Consider the following 23,201-nt stretch of genomic DNA (forward strand, 5'->3'; position numbering starts at 1 on the left):
GTAGAGACAGATCAACAAATTCATAAATGTTACTACAAAACTGGTAGAGACATCAACAAATTCATAAACGTTATTACAAAACTGGTAGAGACAGATCAACACATTTTTAACGTTATTACAAAACTAGTAGGCAGATCAACAAATTTATAAAAATTATGCAAAAACTGGTAGAGATAGATCAACAAATTCATAAATGTTACTATAAAACTGGTAAAGACATCAACAAATTTATAAACGTTATGATAAAACTGGTTGAAACAGATCAAATTTATAAACATTATTAACAAAACTGCTAGAGACAGATCAACAAATTTATAAACATTATGACAAAACTGGTAGAAACAGATAAAAAATTTATAAAAGTTATTACAAAATTGGTAGAGACAGATCAACAAATTTATAAGTTATGACAAAACTGGTTAAGACAGAACAACAAATTTATAAAAGTTATGACAAAACATGTAGAAAAATCAACAAATTTATAAACATAGTGAAAAAACTGTAGAGGCAGATCAACAAATTCATAAATTTTATGAGAAAACTGGTAGTGACAGAACAAAAAATTTGTAAAATTTATGACAAAACTGGTACAGAAAATTTATAAATTCTTGTTAGAAATAATGTAAATTTCAACACTGTGGTAATGCTTCACTGAACCCTGGTGACAACTGAATAAACTAGGGTGAGAATATGTAGTCTTCAGAATTGTCATATACTTGTACAAAGGTCATGTCACGAGTGTTCTGCTTGAATAAACATACAAGTGAGATTTATCGTATGAAATAACTGTTATGCACTGTTTTAACTATAAAGGAAAAAAATAGAATATGGTAGAGGTATATGCCAGAAAAAATCATTTTAATTGCATTCCACAAGTAAACTTTGATAAAAAAATGTTTAGTACAAAACAAAGTTTTATTTTCATGCCATGGCCTTAAAAACATAGAAAACTATCAGTAAAAGAGAAAGTTCATATAAAAACCTTTTATGATGCTCCCCAAACACTGTCAAGTGTAATCTAGATCAATGACACCAGGACAGATAAATATGAAAATAGGAAAGGAAGAGGCAGAACACCTAAACTCAATGACATTGATGTTTAGTATCTTTGTTTATGTAGCCTTTGAGACAGAAGGAAGATTGCTACTGATCTCAAGCATGAGATAAACAACCATATACCAAATGAGAGAAAAGTGTTCAGATCTATAGTGTCAAGGAGACTCAACAAGAATGAAACGTGGTTATTCAGCCACTATAGAACTTTTATCTCAGTCTCCAAACATTGTCAAGAGAACAAAAACTGGAATGTTGATGATTGGAAGATATTTATCTCAGTGAAAGCACTTACCATGAAGTATGGAGGAAACAATATGATGGTGTGGAGGATGTTTTTCTGCTGAGAGGACAGAAGATATTTGCAAAATAGATGGAATAATGGAGCAGTGCAAGTATCATCAAATACTGACTTGTCATGGTATACCCAGTGATTTCCATATTATTGGTAAAGGATTCTACTGCTAGGCAGATAATGACCCCAAACACTCATCCAACCAATGCAGAAATTATTTAGCTAAGAAATAGGCTTCTGGGATCATTCAAATGATGTAATGGCTGCCACAGATCCCTGGCTTCAATACAATTGAACAGATCTTGGATTTTATAGGTAAAAAACTGACAAACCAAAAGTAACTTCCAAAGAAACTTTATGGAAATGTATTAGAGACATTTAGGGTAAAATATAAAGAAACACTTTGATTAAATAAATTGCAACAATGCCTGAAAGACAGTCTGCAGTTATTAAAACAAATGAGGATACACAAAATATGAATTGTTTACTGAGTTTCTGTTGTACTAAGTATGTAGATTAATAAACTTTTGATGTTTCACCTGTGATTTACCTTTCATTGTTCTTTGAAAATAGCCAGAGATGTATAATTTTTTTACTTTGTCCTAATACTGTTACACAATATTGTAGATTAAGAGACTTATAAAGGTTATGCTAAAGTTGAAAAGATTCTTATCAAAAGTTATACATTTTAAAATGACTATTTTTGTCTCAAAATCATATTGAGATTTTTTATTTTGGTGACTGTGAACAACAGATTTTTCTACCTTGTAGTTCCATGATTTCCATTCTCTCTCCATTTACATCTTGGCCGAGAAATTTCATGCCTAAAGTTTCAAGGTCAGGAACAAAAGCTGGATTTACCTCATAACGGTGTCGATGTCTTTCTTCTATGTATTGTTGACCTTTATAAAGTTTGCCTGTGCAAAACATTCAACAATAATATCGAAAGAAACAAATTATTGAAAGCTTTTTATGAGTTTATTATAATGATTACTTCATTTTAGATCAGAAAGAAAACAATTAAAAAGATACAGTATTATTTTTAAGATTTAACAAGTTTTAGAAGAAACTTACCCATACTGTATATTTCAGAGGTAACAGATTTACTAATGTATATTTATTTTGATATCTATGTTTGTTTCAGTTTATTATATATTTAGAAATGCTTGTAATTTAGTATTACATATGTGTTGCAAAAGTCTTGCTCTACTGTTAAAATTTGTGGAGGATTCTCGAGTGTAAGAATCAATAATGTTCTGTGTGTATGTTAATATCAGTATTGTTGCCAAATGAACTTTTGAGAATCTTAAGGTTTATAAATTGCAATACCTGGACAGACAGACTATTATTATTTGTGATACAGCTAATATACTATAAGCCTGGGAAGATACAATTATGATTAACACTTATCAATCAGGAAAGTGCAGATACTTGACTAGGAATGTTTATAGATTTCAAACATTACAAACTGCTTGACTTCAGTTAATTAACTTACGACTTAAATATTTCTACTAGGAAGTTCCTTTTTTTTTGTTTGTTAAAATCTTATGTGAGCAGTGAGAGATAGCTTACCTGTTACATGAACTGATATCAACATAGAATTAATTCAATTGTCATGAACTGTCAATAAAATATTTAGTTTCAAACCATATAAAAGACCCAGTATTATTTGTGAAACTTTTGTAAATATTTGTAATAATAGTTATTATAAACTGTATTGTTGGCTGTACAATAAAATATGTGTGTGTTAAGATTGTGTATCAATCTTATTGGCAAATATCATACATTTACTACACATATCTACATTCAGTTAACTTCTAAATTAAAATTCCCAGCAATTGTGTAGCATACGTAATATAGAAAATCAGAGACTCGTCGGAGATAAATTATAATATGTAACATAGATTAAACTACAAGTATCATACTGCTCTCCTCTACTGCCCCTCATGCAAATCATGTTTCACTTCATAACCAATAGGAGCATGACATTCTCGTATGACGCATGTGGCTCCCTCTACACTCCTCTACTAAACTATTACTTTAAAGTTTGATAGAAGATGTAAGTATCAAATAAATGTGGGGAGGAATTTTGAGAGAGATAAGTACCTCCCACAAGATTAACTAGAACCCCATATTGATGAGGGGGGGATAGCAGAAGTATTGTGAAGGATACCCCTGGAAATGAAAGAACCAGAAAAGGAGAACTGCACCACTTCTGATTCAGGTATACTCTTCATCTAAGTGTGGAAAGTGTGAAATATATAAGTGGAAATGAGAGGAGCACATCTAAGTGGGAGAGTATGTGGTAGGAACAAACTGTAAATCAATCCCACAATGAGAAATGTGGATAAACAAAGTCCCCAGGTGCAGAGTGGCTAGGGCATATTAGACCATAAGTGGTAAGTCCACTACATGCAATACCTTTTCATGGGGTACCAACTTTCATGCAAGAATAAAATGAGGATCATACTATCTACACCTCAAAACCAAGAATTGGGGATTATGCCTTAGATTGATTCCTTGGTATGATGCAAAGATTATCTATGATCTTTTGATTTGGGGATTGACATCCAATATCAACTCACACAAATGTGGCACAGACCAAGACCATCCAAAGGCAATCACATCTCTGTAAGAAAAGAAAAATTGCCAAGGATAAAACCAAATCCATCCCACTTACCACCATTGTGATCCACACACACAAAGTAACTGGAGGAGGAAGATAAACAATCTGAACTCATGTGAGGACATATGCTGATTAGTTAATTTTAATCCAGAATCTCCTTGCAGGGTACTGACATTCACACAAGGGAAGGATGAGGGCTCCCAACTGAAAGGGTGAACTGCAATTTTGACAGCCCCACTCCAGTAATTGTGTAAATGGTATTAGGAGATAACATCATCCAGTAAAGTAATGATCCAACTCCTATTGAGGCTATGTCTTATCTACACCAGTAGAAAACCACTGCTCTACTCTCAACTGAATGGTTATAACCATCTTTTTGTCAAACCCATTCAAGAGCTACCTCAGTGGCTTGGAACTAGAAAGTGAGGACTAACATACTCCAGGAAAGGAGGGTGCTAATGGAATGGAGAGTTTGGAGGAACATTATTACTAGATACAGTGCAATGGGTGACCACAAAACTTTATTTTGTAGAGCAAACTATACTGAGTTATTCATTCAAGGCATGGCAGAGATAGGCAACAATCCCATTCTGCTTTACCCATGTAGTCCATGGGTGGTATGGTACAGGATGGGCATAGTTACAAAGCAAAATTTTGTAAAGTTAGTAATTGTCAAGTGGTTTTGTGGAACATCCTATCTCCACATTGAGTGTGCAAAGACATGGAAGAAAAAGTGCAAGTCAGCATGAGTGCAGAATGTGCAGATTTGGAATTAAAGAAAGCCTGGTCAAGCACCACTCTCCAATGAGTGGGATCCATGTGATAAAAGTAGACAAAGGCCTCTGAAAGAAAGAATGTATGAATAAAGACTTATGAGTTAGAGTTGCACCAAAGTCTTGTGGCAGATGAAACCCCAACAAAGAAGAAACCACAATATGATGAAAACAATGGATGATGAACAAATTGAGAGTGGTCCATATACCAGATTGTAGAATATCCTCCATCAAATGGCAAAGATGAAAAGCAAGGGAAAAAAAGTGAGGTGTTGGATATGATGGGGGGAGGAATAGGCCAGTTGAACTAAAAGGCAGACCCAACTGATAAGTACAGAAGGTGAAAGATCAGAAATGTGGAGGATGAAAGTTCAGGAATGTGTACCTCAAAACGTAGCAGAACAGGCGATATAACAATGAAGGGCCCAGATTGAACATAGAAGCCTATCAAAATCTGGTCGAGCAAAAAGATGGGATATATAAAAGGAGGGGAAATAGGAGAAAAAAGAAGAACAACTCTCCTGAGCTGAGGAGAAGGGAATGACCCAGATGATGGAGAAGAAGATAGGTATGGTGAGAAAGAATACATGAAACACCACTAGCAAACAACTCCTACTATTGATGTCCATGGACTAATGGAAGAATGAAATATGAACATGAGAAATGTGGTTTAAACATTGGTAAAGGAATGTAGGACTAACCTAATGTCTCAATCTGGTAGGGCTGGATATCTGTGAAGGTGTTGTAACTGGAAAAAATGTATGAGCATCTAGGAAAATGGGATGTAAAAACTCTATATTATGGGGAAAAATGAAAAACATGAGTTAAAGCCAATTTATATCTGGAAGACAAGGAGACAGAAGACCCCCCTGTTGAAAAGCCAGGGGTGAAATTCTCCCACATGAGCCACAACAGGCCTATTTGCAGGAAACCTCCTGATAGTAGATCAACAACAGAAGGCTTTTCACTGGCACTGGTATACTTCTAAGAAAGATGGCTACATGGAACTAGTTAATAAGAAAAGGACTCAACATGTGAAACCCCATCATCTCACCAAGAACCAAACAAAAGCTAGGAGTGAAGAAACAGAATATGAAGGTCAGGATGTAGAATATAGGATTGAGAAAGGAGGGAGAAAGTGGAAAGAGACAGGTGAGGATAAAAGCAGTCATCAATATAACTTTGGAAACCAAGGTTGAACTTGTGAATAGGTAGAAATCTGGAGGAACCAACAAGGAGTGGAGTGGACAAGAGAAATCACCTGATGAGGAAATCGGATGGGAGGGTACAAAAATATACTTGTGTGACCACTCCTGGCTGAAAGCTTTGACTGGCAAAGCCTGTAGATGCACAACATGTGATAAACAGAGGGGTAACTTGATACTGAGGTCCATTGCAAAGGTATCCACTTGGAGGGAACCACACCAATGACAAAGATCCCTAAAAATGAATGGATGTAATGCCCACTAAACTGGATACATCCAACTGGAGTGTGAAAAACAATCTGTGACTATATTGAAAGCACCCAGAACAAAACATGTTATAATGTGAATATAATATGCTTTGGCCCAGTATAATAAATCCAAATCCAATGCCCCAAAACACTGTCTGAATGAACTATTACAAGACAATAACAGGTACAATGAAGGAAATGATGTATAACCAAATGTACAGCCAGAGAAAAAAACACATGTTCTTGATATAACCCAAGAAGTGGTAATGTGAACTTTGGAATTCACTACACATGGTTCATGAAATAAAGCAACAAGATTAAATTGATAAATATTAATATATGAATTGGTGGAATAAGTAAAAACAGTCTAAAAGTAAACACTTTGTGGGAAGAAAAATATTTGTCACACTAGAAGCACTAGGCACACACAAGAGTACGTTTTAATTCAAACGCTGCCAAAAAGAGAAGTATAAAGGGAGCCACGTGCATCACCTGAGCATGTCATGCTTATATTGATTAGGAAGTAAAACATGATACTTTACATGACAAGGGAGCCACGTGCATCACCTGAGCATGTCATGCTTATATTGATTAGGAAGTAAAACATGATACTTTACATGACAAGGGAGCCACGTGCATCACCTGAGCATGTCATGCTTATATTGATTAGGAAGTAAAACATGATACTTTACATGACAAGGGAGCCACGTGCATCACCTGAGCATGTCATGCTTATATTGATTAGGAAGTAAAACATGATACTTTACATGACAAGGGAGCCACGTGCATCACCTGAGCATGTCATGCTTATATTGATTAGGAAGTAAAACATGATACTTTACATGACAAGGGAGCCACGTGCATCACCTGAGCATGTCATGCTTATATTGATTAGAAGTAAAACATGATACTTTACATGACAAGGGAGCCACGTGCATCACCTGAGCATGTCATCCTTATATTGATTAGGAAGTAAAACATGATACTTTACATGACAAGGGAGCCACGTGCATCACCTGAGCATGTCATGCTTATATTGATTAGGAAGTAAAACATGATACTTTACATGACAAGGGAGCCACGTGCATCACCTGAGCATGTCATCCTTATATTGATTAGGAGGTAAAACATGATACTTTGCATGACAAGGGAGCCACGTGCATCACCTGAGCATGTCATGCTTATATTGATTAGGAAGTAAAACATGATACTTTACATGACAAGGGAGCCACGTGCATCACCTGAGCATGTCATGCTTATATTGATTAGGAAGTAAAACATGATACTTTACATGACAAGGGAGCCACGTGCATCACCTGAGCATGTCATGCTTATATTGATTAGGAAGTAAAACATGATACTTTACATGACAAGGGAGCCACGTGCATCACCTGAGCATGTCATGCTTATATTGATTAGGAAGTAAAACATGATACTTTACATGACAAGGGAGCCACGTGCATCACCTGAGCATGTCATGCTTATATTGATTAGGAAGTAAAACATGATACTTTGCATGACAAGGGAGCCACGTGCATCACCTGAGCATGTCATGCTTATATTGATTAGGAAGTAAAACATGATACTTTACATGACAAGGGAGCCACGTGCATCACCTGAGCATGTCATGCTTATATTGATTAAGAAGTAAAACATGATACTTTACATGACAAGGGAGCCACGTGCATCACCTGAGCATGTCATGCTTATATTGATTAGGAAGTAAAACATGATACTTTACATGACAAGGGAGCCACGTGCATCACCTGAGCATGTCATGCTTATATTAATAGAAACTTCACATTTCATTAAATATTAGAACTTATGGTAACTTACTCAACACACCATCGCCATTTTGAAAAACAGTCTTACGTTTACCGAGACGCATTGTTCCTCCCATATGACCAGGGTTGTATTCAGGCATATCAATAACCTTAATAATTAAACAAAAAACATCAATTACAAAGAAATGTGTAATGTTTAATAGAATCCTGCACTTTTTATGTTTATACATACATGAGGAATTGAACATATACAGGTCCTTGTCAAAACATCAAACCACTTTCTTTAAAGACATGCTAAAACAGAGTCATGTTTCACATACATGTCCACAAAGATAATCAAAACATTATTAAACTAATATACAACTACTTCTAAATGTCATTTCTTAATCATAACTTAAATTGTTTAACACTGTGAAAATATTATCCATGGAATTCTTAAAGAAAGAACCTTCTAAGAACAAACATTAATTAAAATTATTATATTGTTCATGTCATCTAAAGTTTAATACAGAATTCTTTTTTATCCTTTGTTTTCTTAAATTTAACTTTAATATTCTTCAGTATCATTCTTTTCCCTTCCCTGTCAAAATCATGAACTTGAGTGAAAGCTGATGCCTCTTCATTGTTCTTGATTTATTAAGTCAGATGTACTCTACACAATCTCTTTACACTGTTCACATACCACAGGATAGGGAGTATCAGGGTTAACCTCAGTGGAATTAGCATCTTTCCAACCCAGAACGTTGCGAGCAAATTCTATCACAGCACATTGAAAGCCAAGACAAACACCTGAAGAAAGATGAAATTGTATCTATGAATAAAGAAAACTTTGTTTGATTGAGATCATAAAATGTTAAAAAAATTAAAAAAAGGAAAAAATTGTTGATCAAGTGCAAAATATAAATTTTATTAAAGTAATTTTGTCAATGCACAGTATATAGGAATTACTGTATGTACACATTACTGTATGTAAGGATTACCATATGGAAGAATTACTGTATGTAAGACATACAATATGTAAGAATTTGTGAAATTATTTTATATAACAATTTTTGGAATTACTATATGTAAGAATTTGTGAAATTATTTTATATAACAATTTTTGGAATTACTATATGTAAGAATTTGTGGAATTACTATGTCCAAGAATTACTATATGTAAGAATTTACAGAATTACTATATGTAAGAATTTACAGAATTACTATATGTAAGAATATACAGAATTACTATATGTAAGAATTTGGGTGGAATTACAACATGTAAGAATTTGTGAAATTACTATATGTAAGAATTTGTAGAATTATTATATGTGAGGATTGGTGGAATTACTATATGTAAGAGATACTGAGTGTAAGAATTTGTGAAATTACTATATGTAAGAATTTGTGGAATTACTATGTCCAAGAATTACTATATGTAAGGATTTACAGAATTACTATATGTAAGAATTTGTAGAATTATTATATGTGAGGATTGGTGGAATTACTATATGTAAGAGATACTAGGTGTAAGATATATGTAGCAATTACTATATGTAAGAGATACTAGATGTAAGATATATGTAGCAATTACTATATGTAAGAGATACCAGGTGTAAGATGTATGTAGCAATTACTATATGTAAGAATTACCATGTGAAAGAATTAGTATATGTAAAAATTTGTGGAATTACTACATGTAAGGATTTGTAAATTTACTGTATGTAAGAAGTAATATGTAAAAATTACAACATGTAAGAGAGAACTACAATGTGGGAGAATTATTATATTTAAGAATTTGTAACAATGTTAGTAATATAGATAGTAAATTACAAACAAGACTGTCACACTTTGAAACAATGTTAGTAATATAGATAACAAATTACAAACAAGACTGTCAAACTTTGAAACAATGTTAGTAATATAGATAACAAATTACAAACAAGACTATCAAACTCTGTAATAATATTAACATAGATAAGTTACAGATAAGTCTGTTAAACTTTGTGTGAATATTAGTAATATAGATTATAAATTACAGACAATTCTGTCAAACTCTGTGAGAATATTAGTAATATAGATTATAAATTACAGACAAGTCTGTCAAACTCTGTGAGAATGTTAGTAATATAGATAATAAATTATGGACAAGACTGTCAAACTCTGTGAGAATGTTAGTAATATAGATAATAAATTATGGACAAGACTGTCAAACTTTGTAATAATGTTAGTGATATAGTAATAAATTACACACAAGACTGTCAAACTCTGTAATAATATTAACATAGATAAGTTACAGATAAGTCTGTTAAACTTTGTGTGAATATTAGTAATATAGATTATAAATTACAGACAAGTCTGTCAAACTCTGTGAGAATGTTAGTAATATAGATAATAAATTATGGACAAGACTGTCAAACTCTGTGAGAATGTTAGTAATATAGATACTAAATTATGGACAAGACTGTCAAACTTTGTAACAATGTTAGTGATATAGTAATAAATTACACACAAGACTGTTAAACTGTGTAATAATATTATTAACATAGATAATAAGTTACAGGTAAGTCTGTGAAACTTTGTAACAATGTTTGTAATATAGATAATAAATTGTAGACAAGACTGTGAAACTTTGTAACAATGTTAGCAGTATAGTAATAAATTACACACAAGACTGTCAAACTTTAAAACAATATTGTTAATATAGATAATAAATTACAGACAAGACTGTAGAACTTGGTGAGAATGTTGGTAAGATAGATAAATCACAGACAAGACTGTCAAACATTGTAACAATTTTAGTAATATAGATAATAAATTACACATAACTGTAAAACTTTTAACAATGTTAGTAATATAGATTATAAATTACAGACAAGACTGTCAAAATTTGTAAGTGTTAGTAATATAGATAATAAATTACAGTCGGGTCTGTCAAACTTTGTAAGAATGTTAATAATATAGATAAATTACGGACAAGACTGTCACACTTTGTAACAATATTAGTAATAGAGAGAAGACTGTGAAACATTGTAATAATGTCAGTAGTATAAATAATAAATTACAAACAAGGATGTCAAACTTTGTGTCAATGTTACTAATGTACAGGGTGGCCCGTAAGTCCCTACCCATCCATGTGTTATTATGTTTTATTCAATATTACTAATGATGAGTTAAAGGCAACTGTTACCACGGCATTTGGAACAATAACCCCTGCTATGTTGAGGAAAATGTCTCACAGAATATAGTGTCGCATAATATTATGCAGCGAGAATGAGGGACAGCACACAGATACACTGGACACATAAGATATATGAATGAGTAGGGACTTACGGACCACCCTGTAGATAAGAAATTACAGAGAAGACTGTGAAACTCTTTAACAAACGATTGGTAGAACTTCTGTATCTTGATATGGATTCCATCACGGCATCAGTGCCTAGATTTTTGTTTTATAGGCTAAAACTAAAATTCTCTAAAATACTGTGACATGCATCCTTTGTTCTGTCTGTCATTAGAGGGTTAAGTAAAATTAAAAACAACTTTCAATGTTACCCCTACTTAACAAACCTAAATAAGGTTTTTTATTCCTTCTTGCCCACTCAATGGCAGTTATTTTCCCTTCAATCCCACGGATTCCAAAACCTCCAGGTACTAGCAAGCCACTACAAAAACAATTCATTTCATGTGAAATATATTTAAAGTACTTTCATACAATAGAAACAAAATCATTAGCAGAAGTAAAGCACAACACAAAGTGGTTTTAGTGCCTTCTAATTCCCAGTTTTAACAATGATAAGACTGTTCACAGGTCATTTCTAGAAGTTGGAACAGTAAAAAATGTATGAAGTAAAATTCTCTCAACAATTAAACACAAAATAATTACACAAAATAAAACTGTGTCAAAACTACATCTGAATGTATGTCCAGGATATTTAATGCCAGCCAAGTGCTGTTCCAAACCAGATCACTGACTATAACATCAACATAATTTGGCTCTTACTCTGACTTGCATAGTTGCTGCCAAGCTTCATGAAATCGCACAGGATTTTCTTCTTGCATTCTGGCTTCTAGGTCAGTTGCTTCAATATACTAGAAGAAATATAAAAATTAATTGATAATATAAGTTACTTCACAATAATGTAATATAACCTCTATGGATGTGATGATGTAGCATGATGATATACAGTAGCATAATATAACCTATATGGACGTGATGATATAGTGTAAGTAATTTTAAAACAACATACTATAACCTCTATGGACGTGATGATATAGTGTAAGTAATTTTAAAACAACATACGATAACCTCAATGGACGTGATGATGTAGTGTAAGTAATTTTAAAACAGCATACTATAACCTCTTTGGATGTAATGATACAGTGCAAGTAATTTTAAAACAACATAGTATAAAGTCTATGGGCGTGATGATGTAGTGTAAGTAATTTTAAAATAGCATACTATAACTTCTATGGGCGTGATGAAGTGTAAGTAATTTTAAAACAGCATACCATAACATCTATGTACATGATGTAGTGCAAGTAATTTTAAAACAGTATACTATAAGCTCTATGTACATGATGTAGTGCAAGTAATTTTAAAACAGTATACTATAAGCTCTATGAATGTGTGGTTGTGTAAGTAATTTTAAAACAGTATACTATAAGCTCTATGGACGTGTGTTAGTCTAAGTAATTTTAAAACAGTATACTATAAGCTCTATGGACGTGTGTCAGTCTAAGTAATTTTAAAACAGTATACTATAAGCTCTATGGATGTGTGTTAGTCTAAGTAATTTTAAAACAGTATACTATAACATAAGTTGTTTCACAATAAAGTATGATACCTTTATGGATATGGTAAAGTAGAATGGTAATTTACTATACAACAGCATACTATAACCTATACTGACGTGATGATGTAGCATCATCAGTTATTTTACAATAATGTACATTAGCTTTTACGTATGAGAAGAAGTATGAATTACATCTTATGGCATGATGATACACATGCAATGTGTACTCTGTTGAAAGAACATTTCTCTAACACTTCCTCTACACACATTGTTATATACATTAACTGTCATAAGCACACTTCTGTAAACTTGATTATACACATGCTGTACCCACTGCTATATACAGTTAGTTACTGTAAACTGTTATAAGTACACTTCTGTAACACCATTATACACATGCTGTATAATATAACTTGCAGATAGTACATAAACACACTGACCACATGACAACTTGCAGATAATACATGAACACATTGCTACATGAAAACATCAACAAAATATAAAATTTTCAATATATGGAACTGATATGTTATATTATATATTATAGAACTGGTATATTATATATTACAGAACTGATATATTATATATTATACAACTGGTATATTATATTATATATTACAAAACTGATATATTATATATTATACAACTGGTATATTATATTATATATTACAAAACTGATATATTATATATTATACAACTGGTATATTATATTATATATTACAAAACTGATATATTATTATTTTAACACTTATTTAGTATAATTCAGAAAGAGTTCCAACTGTGAATTCTGCACAGATCAAAGAATCTTGCCAGTAAATAATGAACATCTTAATTTCATTTTTTTTAATCCCAAATATAAGTTTATAAATGATATGAAAAAATTCAACTCAAGAAATCATGACTTATGATTTGTTTTTCAGGTGATTTTTCTTTCTTTCTAATGAAGTTTCACTTTTAAAGCCCTCTGTCATCACCGAAACATGTACAAAAATGTAGTCTAAACAAGTAATAATGAAGTTCAGCTTTAAAACAGTGAGTCAGTATTTAATCATGATTCACTACAGCATATTATAAATTATTTATGTCAATGTAATGTAGAAAAAATAATCTGACCATTAATTTGTGGTTACACAAGATATTGGCTAACCACAGCTTTTGAAGATTAGGTACAGGAACATAAAGGAAGTTTGGTATACACAGGAAAAACATGCAGATTTCAGAATTCTATCATCTTTAGATATTCATTTTGTTTAAAAAAATGTTCATGTGTTGATTTCTATCTCTTCTTAAGACAAAAAACTTCTACGACCAGGCATCAAGTAAACACAGGTTTAGCAAGAACAGTAGGTGTCAGCTAAACAAATCAAATTTTTAGCTACATAATAATATTATAGTTAAACATATTGTATTCAAAGACAATAAAACAACTTATAACTTATTAAAAGAAACTATACTTATTAGATCTAAATTCATTTTGACCAAGAATGCTGTTAACCAGAAAAAACATATATCCTGATAAAGGTGCGTGTGTGTGTGTTTTCTTATAGCAAAGCCACTTCAAGCTATCCTACTGAATTCACCGAGGGAAACTGAACCCCTGATTTTAGCATTGTAAATATGTAGATTTATAGTTGTATTACTGGAGTACCCTGATAAAGGTAAAAATAATTTTTTAAGAGAAAGCTCTAGGCCACCAATAAACCATTGTCACATTTTGTAAAGTTTTTATATGTATATATGTATAAGATGAAGGTTTCTTATCAATAATAAATATAATAACACAATTAAGTACTTATATTTATCTCAAACAATGTATCACAGTTTTCAAAAGTTTACAGACTAAAAAATTATATAAATAAATCAAATTTAAAGAACTCTTTTGACAACCAAGAAAAACAGCCACTAGTGACTAAGATAACACAATCAGTGCAGTAAACAGCCACTAGTGACAAAGATAACACAATCAGTTTAGTATACAGTCACTTGTGAGAAAAAAAAAAATCAGTTTAGTAAACAGCCACTAGTGAGTAATATCACAAGTTTCTTCAGTTTAGTAAATACACACTAATGAGTATATCACAAGTTTCTTCAGTTTATTAAATACACACTAATGAGTAATATCACAAGTTTCTTCAGTTTAGTAAATAGCCACCAGTGAGTAATATCACAAGTTTCTTCAGTTTAGTAAATAGCCACCAGTGAGTTATATCACAAGTTTCTTCAGTTTAGTAAATACACACTAGTGAGTAATATCACAAGTTTCTTCAGGTTAGTAAATAGACACTAGTGAATAATATCACAAGTTTCTTCAGTTTAGTAAATAGACACTAGTGAATAATATCACAAGTTTCTTCAGTTTAGTAAATAGCCACCAGTGAGTAATATCACAAGTTTCTTCAGCCTAGTAAATAGACACTAGTGAATAATATCACAAGTTTCTTCAGTTTAGTAAATAGCCACCAGTGAGTAATATCACAAGTTTCTTCAGTTTAGTAAATAGCCACCAGTGAGTAATATCACAAGTTTCTTCAGTTTAGTAAATAGCCACCAGTGAGTAATATCACAAGTTTCTTCAGTTTAGTAAATAGCCACCAGTGAGTAATATCACAAGTTTCTTCAGTTTAGTAAATAGCCACCAGTGAGTAATATCACAAGTTTCTTCAGTTTAGTAAATAGCCACCAGTGAGTAATATCACAAGTTTCTTCAGTTTAGTAAATAGCCACCAGTGAGTAATATCACAAGTTTCTTCAGTTTAGCAAATAGCCACTAGTGAGTAATATCACAAGTTTCTTCAGCCTAGTAAATAGCCACCAGTGAGTAATATCACAAGTTTCTTCAGTTTAGTAAATAGCCACTAATGAGTAATATCACAAGTTTCTTCAGTTTATTAAACAGCCACCAGTGAGTAATATCACAAGTTTCTTCAGTTTATTAAACAGCCACCAGTGAGTAATATCACAAGTTTCTTCAGTTTAGCAAATAGCCACCAGTGAGTAATATCACAAGTTTCTTCAGTTTAGTAAATAGCCACCAGTGCATAATATCACAAGTTTCTTCAGTTTAGTAAACAGCCACTACTGAGTAATATCACAAGTTTCTTCAGTTTAGTAAATAGACACTAGTGAATAATATCACAAGTTTCTTCAGTTTAGTAAATAGACACTAGTGAGTAATATCACAAGTTTCTTCAGGTTAGTAAATAGACACTAGTGAATAATATCACAAGTTTCTTCAGCCTAGTAAATAGACACTAGTGAATAATATCACAAGTTTCTTCAGTTTAGTAAACAGCCACTAGTGAGTAATATCACAAGTTTCTTCAGCCTAGTAAATAGACACTAATAAATAATATCACAAGTTTCTACAGTTTAGTAAATAGTAACTAGTGAGTAATATCACAAGTTTCTTCAGCTTAGCAAATAGCCACTAGTGAGTAATATCACAAGTTTCTTCAGTCTAGTAAATAGCCACTAGTGAGTAATATCACAAGTTTCTTCAGTTTAGTAAACAGCCACAAGTGAGTAATATCACAAGTTTCTTCAGTCTAGTAAATAGCCACCAGTGAGTAATATCACAAGTTTCTTCAGTTTAGTAAATAGCCACTAGTGAGTAATATCACAAGTTTCTTCAGTCTAGTAAGTAGCCACTACTGAGTAATATCACAAGTTTCTTCAGTTTAGTAAACAGCCAACAGTGAGTAATATCACAAGTTTCTTCTCTCTAGTACATAGCTAACAGAGAGTAATATCACAAGTTTCTTCAGTCTAGTAAATAGCCACTAGTGAGTAATATCACAAGTTTCTTCAGCTTAGCAAATAGCCACTAGTGAGTAATATCACAAGTTTCTTCAGTCTAGTAAATAGCCTCTAGTGAGTAATATCACAAGTTTCTTCAGTTTAGTAAATAGACACTAGTGAATAATATCACAAGTTTCTTCAGTTTAGTAAACAGACACTAGTGAGTAATATCACAAGTTTCTTCAGTTTATTAAACAGCCACCAGTGAGTAATATCACAAGTTTCTTCAGTTTAGCAAATAGCCACCAGTGAGTAATATCACAAGTTTCTTCAGTTTAGTAAATAGCCACCAGTGAGTAATATCACAAGTTTCTTCAGTTTAGTAAATAGCCACTAGTGAGTAATATCACAAGTTTCTTCAGTCTAGTAAGTAGCCACTAGTGAGTAATATCACAAGTTTCTTCAGTTTAGTAAACAGCCACTAGTGAGTAATATCACAAGTTTCTTCTGTCTAGTACATAGCTAACAGTGAGTAATATCACAAGTTTCTTCAGTCTAGTAAATAGCCACTAGTGAGTAATATCACAAGTTTCTTCAGTTTAGTAAATAGCCACCAGTGAGTAATATCACAAGTTTCTTCAGTTTAGTAAATAGCCACCAGTGAGTAATATCACAAGTTTCTTCAGTTTAGTAAATAGCCACTAGTGAGTAATATCACAAGTTTCTTCAGTTTAGTAAACAGCCACTAGTGAGTAATATCACAAGTTTCTTCAGTTTAGTAAATAGCCACCAGTGAGTAATATCACAAGTTTCTTCAGTTTAGTAAATAGCCACTAGTGAGTAATATCACAAGTTTCTTCAGTTTAGTAAATAGCCACCAGTGAGTAATATCACAAGTTTCTTCAGTTTAGTAAATAGCCACTAGTGAGTAATATCACAAGTTTCTTCAGTCTAGTAAATAGCCAACAGTGAGTAATATCACAAGTTTCTTCAGTTTAGTAAATAGCCACCAGTGAGTAATATCACAAGTTTCTTCAGTTTAGTAAATAGCCACCAGTGAGTAATATCACAAGTTTCTTCAGTTTAGTAAATAGCCACCAGTGAGTAATATCACAAGTTTCTTCAGTTTAGTAAATAGCCACTAGTGAGTAATATCACAAGTTTCTTCAGTTTAGTAAATAGCCACCAGTGAGTAATATCACAAGTTTCTTCAGTTTAGTAAATAGCCACCAGTGAGTAATATCACAAGTTTCTTCAGTCTAGTAAATAGCCACTAGTGAGTAATATCACAAGTTTCTTCAGTTTAGTAAACAGCCACAAGTGAGTAATATCACAAGTTTCTTCAGTCTAGTAAATAGCCACCAGTGAGTAATATCACAAGTTTCTTCAGTTTAGTAAATAGCCACTAGTGAGTAATATCACAAGTTTCTTCAGTCTAGTAAGTAGCCACTAGTGAGTAATATCACAAGTTTCTTCAGTTTAGTAAACAGCCACTAGTGAGTAATATCACAAGTTTCTTCTGTCTAGTACATAGCTAACAGTGAGTAATATCACAAGTTTCTTCAGTCTAGTAAATAGCCACTAGTGAGTAATATCACAAGTTTCTTCAGTTTAGTAAATAGCCACTAGTGAGTAATATCACAAGTTTCTTCAGTCTAGTAAATAGCCACTAGTGAGTAATATCACAAGTTTCTTCAGTTTAGTAAATAGCCACCAGTGAGTAATATCACAAGTTTCTTCAGTTTAGTAAATAGCCACCAGTGAGTAATATCACAAGTTTCTTCAGTTTAGTAAATAGACACTAGTGAATAATATCACAAGTTTCTTCAGTTTAGTAAACAGACACTAGTGAGTAATATCACAAGTTTCTTCAGGTTAGTAAATAGACACTAGTGAATAATATCACAAGTTTCTTCAGTTTAGTAAATAGCCACCAGTGAGTAATATCACAAGTTTCTTCAGTTTAGTAAATAGACACTAGTGAATAATATCACAAGTTTCTTCAGTTTAGTAAATAGCCACCAGTGAGTAATATCACAAGTTTCTTCAGTTTAGTAAATAGCCACCAGTGAGTAATATCACAAGTTTCTTCAGTTTAGTAAATAGACACTAGTGAGTAATATCACAAGTTTCTTCAGGTTAGTAAATAGACACTAGTGAATAATATCACAAGTTTCTTCAGTTTAGTAAATAGCCACTAGTAAGTAATATAAAAAGTTTCTTCAGGTTAGTAAATAGACACTAGTGAATAATATCACAAGTTTCTTCAGTTTAGTAAATAGCCACCAGTGAGTAATATCACAAGTTTCTTCAGTTTAGTAAATAGACACTAGTGAATAATATCACAAGTTTCTTCAGTTTAGTAAATAGCCACCAGTGAGTAATATCACAAGTTTCTTCAGTTTAGTAAATAGCCACTAGTGAGTAATATCACAAGTTTCTTCAGTTTAGTAAATAGCCACCAGTGATAATATCACAAGTTTCTTCAGTTTAGTAAATAGCCACCAGTGAGTAATATCACAAGTTTCTTCAGTTTAGTAAATAGCCACCAGTGAGTAATATCACAAGTTTCTTCAGTTTAGTAAATAGCCACCAGTGAGTAATATCACAAGTTTCTTCAGTTTAGTAAATAGCCACTAGTGAGTAATATCACAAGTTTCTTCAGTTTAGTAAATAGCCACTAGTGAGTAATATCACAAGTTTCTTCAGTTTAGTAAATAGCCACTAGTGAGTAATATCACAAGTTTCTTCAGTTTAGTAAATAGCCACCAGTGAGTAATATCACAAGTTTCTTCAGTTTAGTAAATAGCCACTAGTGAGTAATATCACAAGTTTCTTCAGTTTAGTAAATAGCCACCAGTGAGTAATATCACAAGTTTCTTCAGTTTAGTAAATAGCCACCAGTGAGTAATATCACAAGTTTCTTCAGTTTAGTAAATAGCCACCAGTGAGTAATATCACAAGTTTCTTCAGTTTAGTAAATAGCCAAGTGAGTAATATCACAAGTTTCTTCAGTTTAGTAAATAGCCACCAGTGAGTAATATCACAAGTTTCTTCAGTTTAGTAAATAGCCACCAGTGAGTAATATCACAAGTTTCTTCAGTTTAGTAAATAGCCACCAGTGAGTAATATCACAAGTTTCTTCAGTTTAGTAAATAGCCACCAGTGAGTAATATCACAAGTTTCTTCAGTTTAGTAAATAGCCACCAGTGAGTAATATCACAAGTTTCTTCAGTTTAGTAAATAGCCACCAGTGAGTAATATCACAAGTTTCTTCAGTTTAGTAAATAGCCACCAGTGAGTAATATCACAAGTTTCTTCAGTTTAGTAAATAGCCACTAGTGAGTAATATCACAAGTTTCTTCAGTTTAGTAAATAGCCACCAGTGAGTAATATCACAAGTTTCTTCAGTTTAGTAAATAGCCACCAGTGAGTAATATCACAAGTTTCTTCAGTTTAGTAAATAGCCACCAGTGAGTAATATCACAAGTTTCTTCAGTTTAGTAAATAGCCACCAGTGAGTAATATCACAAGTTTCTTCAGTTTAGTAAATAGCCACTAGTGAGTAATATCACAAGTTTCTTCAGTTTAGTAAATAGCCACCAGTGAGTAATATCACAAGTTTCTTCAGTTTATTAAACAGCCACCAGTAGTAAATAGCACAAGTTTCTTCAGTTTAGTGAGTAATATCACAAGTTTCTTCAGTTTAGTAAATAGCCACCAGTGAGTAATATCACAAGTTTCTTCAGTTTAGTAAATAGCCACTAGTGAGTAATATCACAAGTTTCTTCAGTTTAGTAAATAGCCACCAGTGAGTAATATCACAAGTTTCTTCAGTTTAGTAAATAGCCACCAGTGAGTAATATCACAAGTTTCTTCAGTTTAGTAAATAGCCACCAGTGAGTAATATCACAAGTTTCTTCAGTTTAGTAAATAGCCACCAGTGAGTAATATCACAAGTTTCTTCAGTTTAGTAAATAGCCACCAGTGAGTAATATCACAAGTTTCTTCAGTTTAGTAAATAGCCACCAGTGAGTAATATCACAAGTTTCTTCAGTTTAGTAAATAGCCACCAGTGAGTAATATCACAAGTTTCTTCAGTTTAGTAAATAGCCACCAGTGAGTAATATCACAAGTTTCTTCAGTTTAGTAAATAGCCACCAGTGAGTAATATCACAAGTTTCTTCAGTTTAGTAAATAGCCACCAGTGAGTAATATCACAAGTTTCTTCAGTTTAGTAAATAGCCACCAGTGAGTAATATCACAAGTTTCTTCAGTTTAGTAAATAGCCACCAGTGAGTAATATCACAAGTTTCTTCAGTTTAGTAAATAGCCACCAGTGAGTAATATCACAAGTTTCTTCAGTTTAGTAAATAGCCACCAGTGAGTAATATCACAAGTTTCTTCAGTTTAGTAAATAGCCACCAGTGAGTAATATCACAAGTTTCTTCAGTTTAGTAAATAGCCACCAGTGAGTAATATCACAAGTTTCTTCAGTTTAGTAAATAGCACACTAGTGAGTAATATCACAAGTTTCTTCAGTTTAGTAAATAGCCACCAGTGAGTAATATCACAAGTTTCTTCAGTTTAGTAAATAGCCACTAGTGAGTAATATCACAAGTCAGTTTAGTTCAGTGAGTAATATCACAAGTTTCTTCAGTTTAGTAAATAGCCACCAGTGAGTAATATCACAAGTTTCTTCAGTTTAGTAAATAGCCACTAGTGAGTAATATCACAAGTTTCTTCAGTTTAGTAAATAGCCACCAGTGAGTAATATCACAAGTTTCTTCAGTTTAGTAAATAGCCACCAGTGAGTAATATCACAAGTTTCTTCAGTTTAGTAAATAGCCACCAGTGAGTAATATCACAAGTTTCTTCAGTTTAGTAAATAGCCACCAGTGAGTAATATCACAAGTTTCTTCAGTTTAGTAAATAGCCACCAGTGAGTAATATCACAAGTTTCTTCAGTTTAGTAAATAGCCACCAGTGAGTAATATCACAAGTTTCTTCAGTTTAGTAAATAGCCACAGTGAGTAATATCACAAGTTTCTTCAGTTTAGTAAATAGCCAAGTGAGTAATATCACAACTAGTGAGTAATATCACAAGTTTCTTCAGTTTAGTAAATAGCCACCAGTGAGTAATATCACAAGTTTCTTCAGTTTAGTAAATAGCCACCAGTGAGTAATCACAATCACAAGTTTCTTCAGTTTAGTAAATAGCCACCAGTGAGTAATATCACAAGTTTCTTCAGTTTAGTAAATAGCCACCAGTGAGTAATATCACAAGTTTCTTCAGTTTAGTAAATAGCCACTAGTGAGTAATATCACAAGTTTCTTCAGTTTAGTAAATAGCCACTAGTGAGTAATATCACAAGTTTCTTCAGTTTAGTAAATAGCCACTAGTGAGTAATATCACAAGTTTCTTCAGTTTAGTAAATAGCCACCAGTGAGTAATATCACAAGTTTCTTCAGTTTAGTAAATAGCCACCAGTGAGTAATATCACAAGTTTCTTCAGTTTAGTAAATAGCCACCAGTGAGTAATATCACAAGTTTCTTCAGTTTAGTAAATAGCCACCAGTGAGTAATATCACAAGTTTCTTCAGTTTAGTAAATAGCCACCAGTGAGTAATATCACAAGTTTCTTCAGTTTAGTAAATAGCCACCAGTGAGTAATATCACAAGTTTCTTCAGTTTAGTAAATAGCCACCAGTGAGTAATATCACAAGTGAGTGAGTAATATCACAAGTTTCTTCAGTTTAGTAAATAGCCACTAGTGAGTAATATCACAAGTTTCTTCAGTTTAGTAAATAGCCACTAGTGAGTAATATCACAAGTTTCTTCAGTTTAGTAAATAGCCACCAGTGAGTAATATCACAAGTTTCTTCAGTTTAGTAAATAGCCACTAGTGAGTAATATCACAAGTTTCTTCAGTTTAGTAAATAGCCACTAGTGAGTAATATCACAAGTTTCTTCAGTTTAGTAAATAGCCACCAGTGAGTAATATCACAAGTTTCTTCAGTTTAGTAAATAGCCACCAGTGAGTAATATCACAAGTTTCTTCAGTTTAGTAAATAGCCACCAGTGAGTAATATCACAAGTTTCTTCAGTTTAGTAAATAGCCACCAGTGAGTAATATCACAAGTTTCTTCAGTTTAGTAAATAGTGAGTAATATCACAAGTTTCTTCAGTTTAGTAAATAGCCACTAGTGAGTAATATCACAAGTTTCTTCAGTTTAGTAAATAGCCACTAGTGAGTAATATCACAAGTTTCTTCAGTTTAGTAAATAGCCACTAGTGAGTAATATCACAAGTTTCTTCAGTTTAGTAAATAGCCACCAGTTAGTAAATCACAAGTTTCTTCAGTTTAGTAAATAGCCACCAGTGAGTAATATCACAAGTTTCTTCAGTTTAGTAAATAGCCACTAGTGAGTAATATCACAAGTTTCTTCAGTTTAGTAAATAGCCACTAGTGAGTAATATCACAAGTTTCTTCAGTTTAGTAAATAGCCACTAGTGAGTAATATCACAAGTTTTTCAGTTTTCAGTAGTGAGTAATATCACAAGCCACTAGTGAGTAATATCACAAGTTTCTTCAGTTTAGTAAATAGCCACTAGTGAGTAATATCACAAGTTTCTTCAGTTTAGTAAATAGCCACCAGTGAGTAATATCACAAGTTTCTTCAGTTTAGTAAATAGCCACTAG

The 23,201-nt window shown here is 32.5% G+C and overlaps 1 protein-coding gene across 5 annotated transcripts in view; it reads right to left on the bottom strand.

The window, feature by feature from the left end:
- The window catches only part of LOC143250448 (CTP synthase 1-like), a 118,153-nt gene that overhangs the window by 1,723 nt on the left and 93,229 nt on the right, over window positions 1-23,201 (bottom strand). For all 5 annotated transcript variants that reach the window (XM_076500993.1, XM_076500994.1, XM_076500992.1 and 2 more), the window contains exons 9-13: window positions 11,967-12,055; window positions 11,534-11,628; window positions 8,667-8,773; window positions 8,037-8,133; window positions 2,113-2,265 (exon numbers count right to left, since the gene is read on the bottom strand). In XM_076500993.1, coding sequence (XP_076357108.1) covers window positions 2,113-2,265; window positions 8,037-8,133; window positions 8,667-8,773; window positions 11,534-11,628; window positions 11,967-12,055 — 541 coding nt within the window. The remainder of the gene's footprint in view (window positions 1-2,112; window positions 2,266-8,036; window positions 8,134-8,666; window positions 8,774-11,533; window positions 11,629-11,966; window positions 12,056-23,201) is intronic.

The sequence above is a fragment of the Tachypleus tridentatus genome, chromosome 5, assembly GCF_004210375.1.
Source record: "Tachypleus tridentatus isolate NWPU-2018 chromosome 5, ASM421037v1, whole genome shotgun sequence".
Classification (NCBI taxonomy): Eukaryota; Metazoa; Arthropoda; class Merostomata; order Xiphosura; family Limulidae; genus Tachypleus; species Tachypleus tridentatus.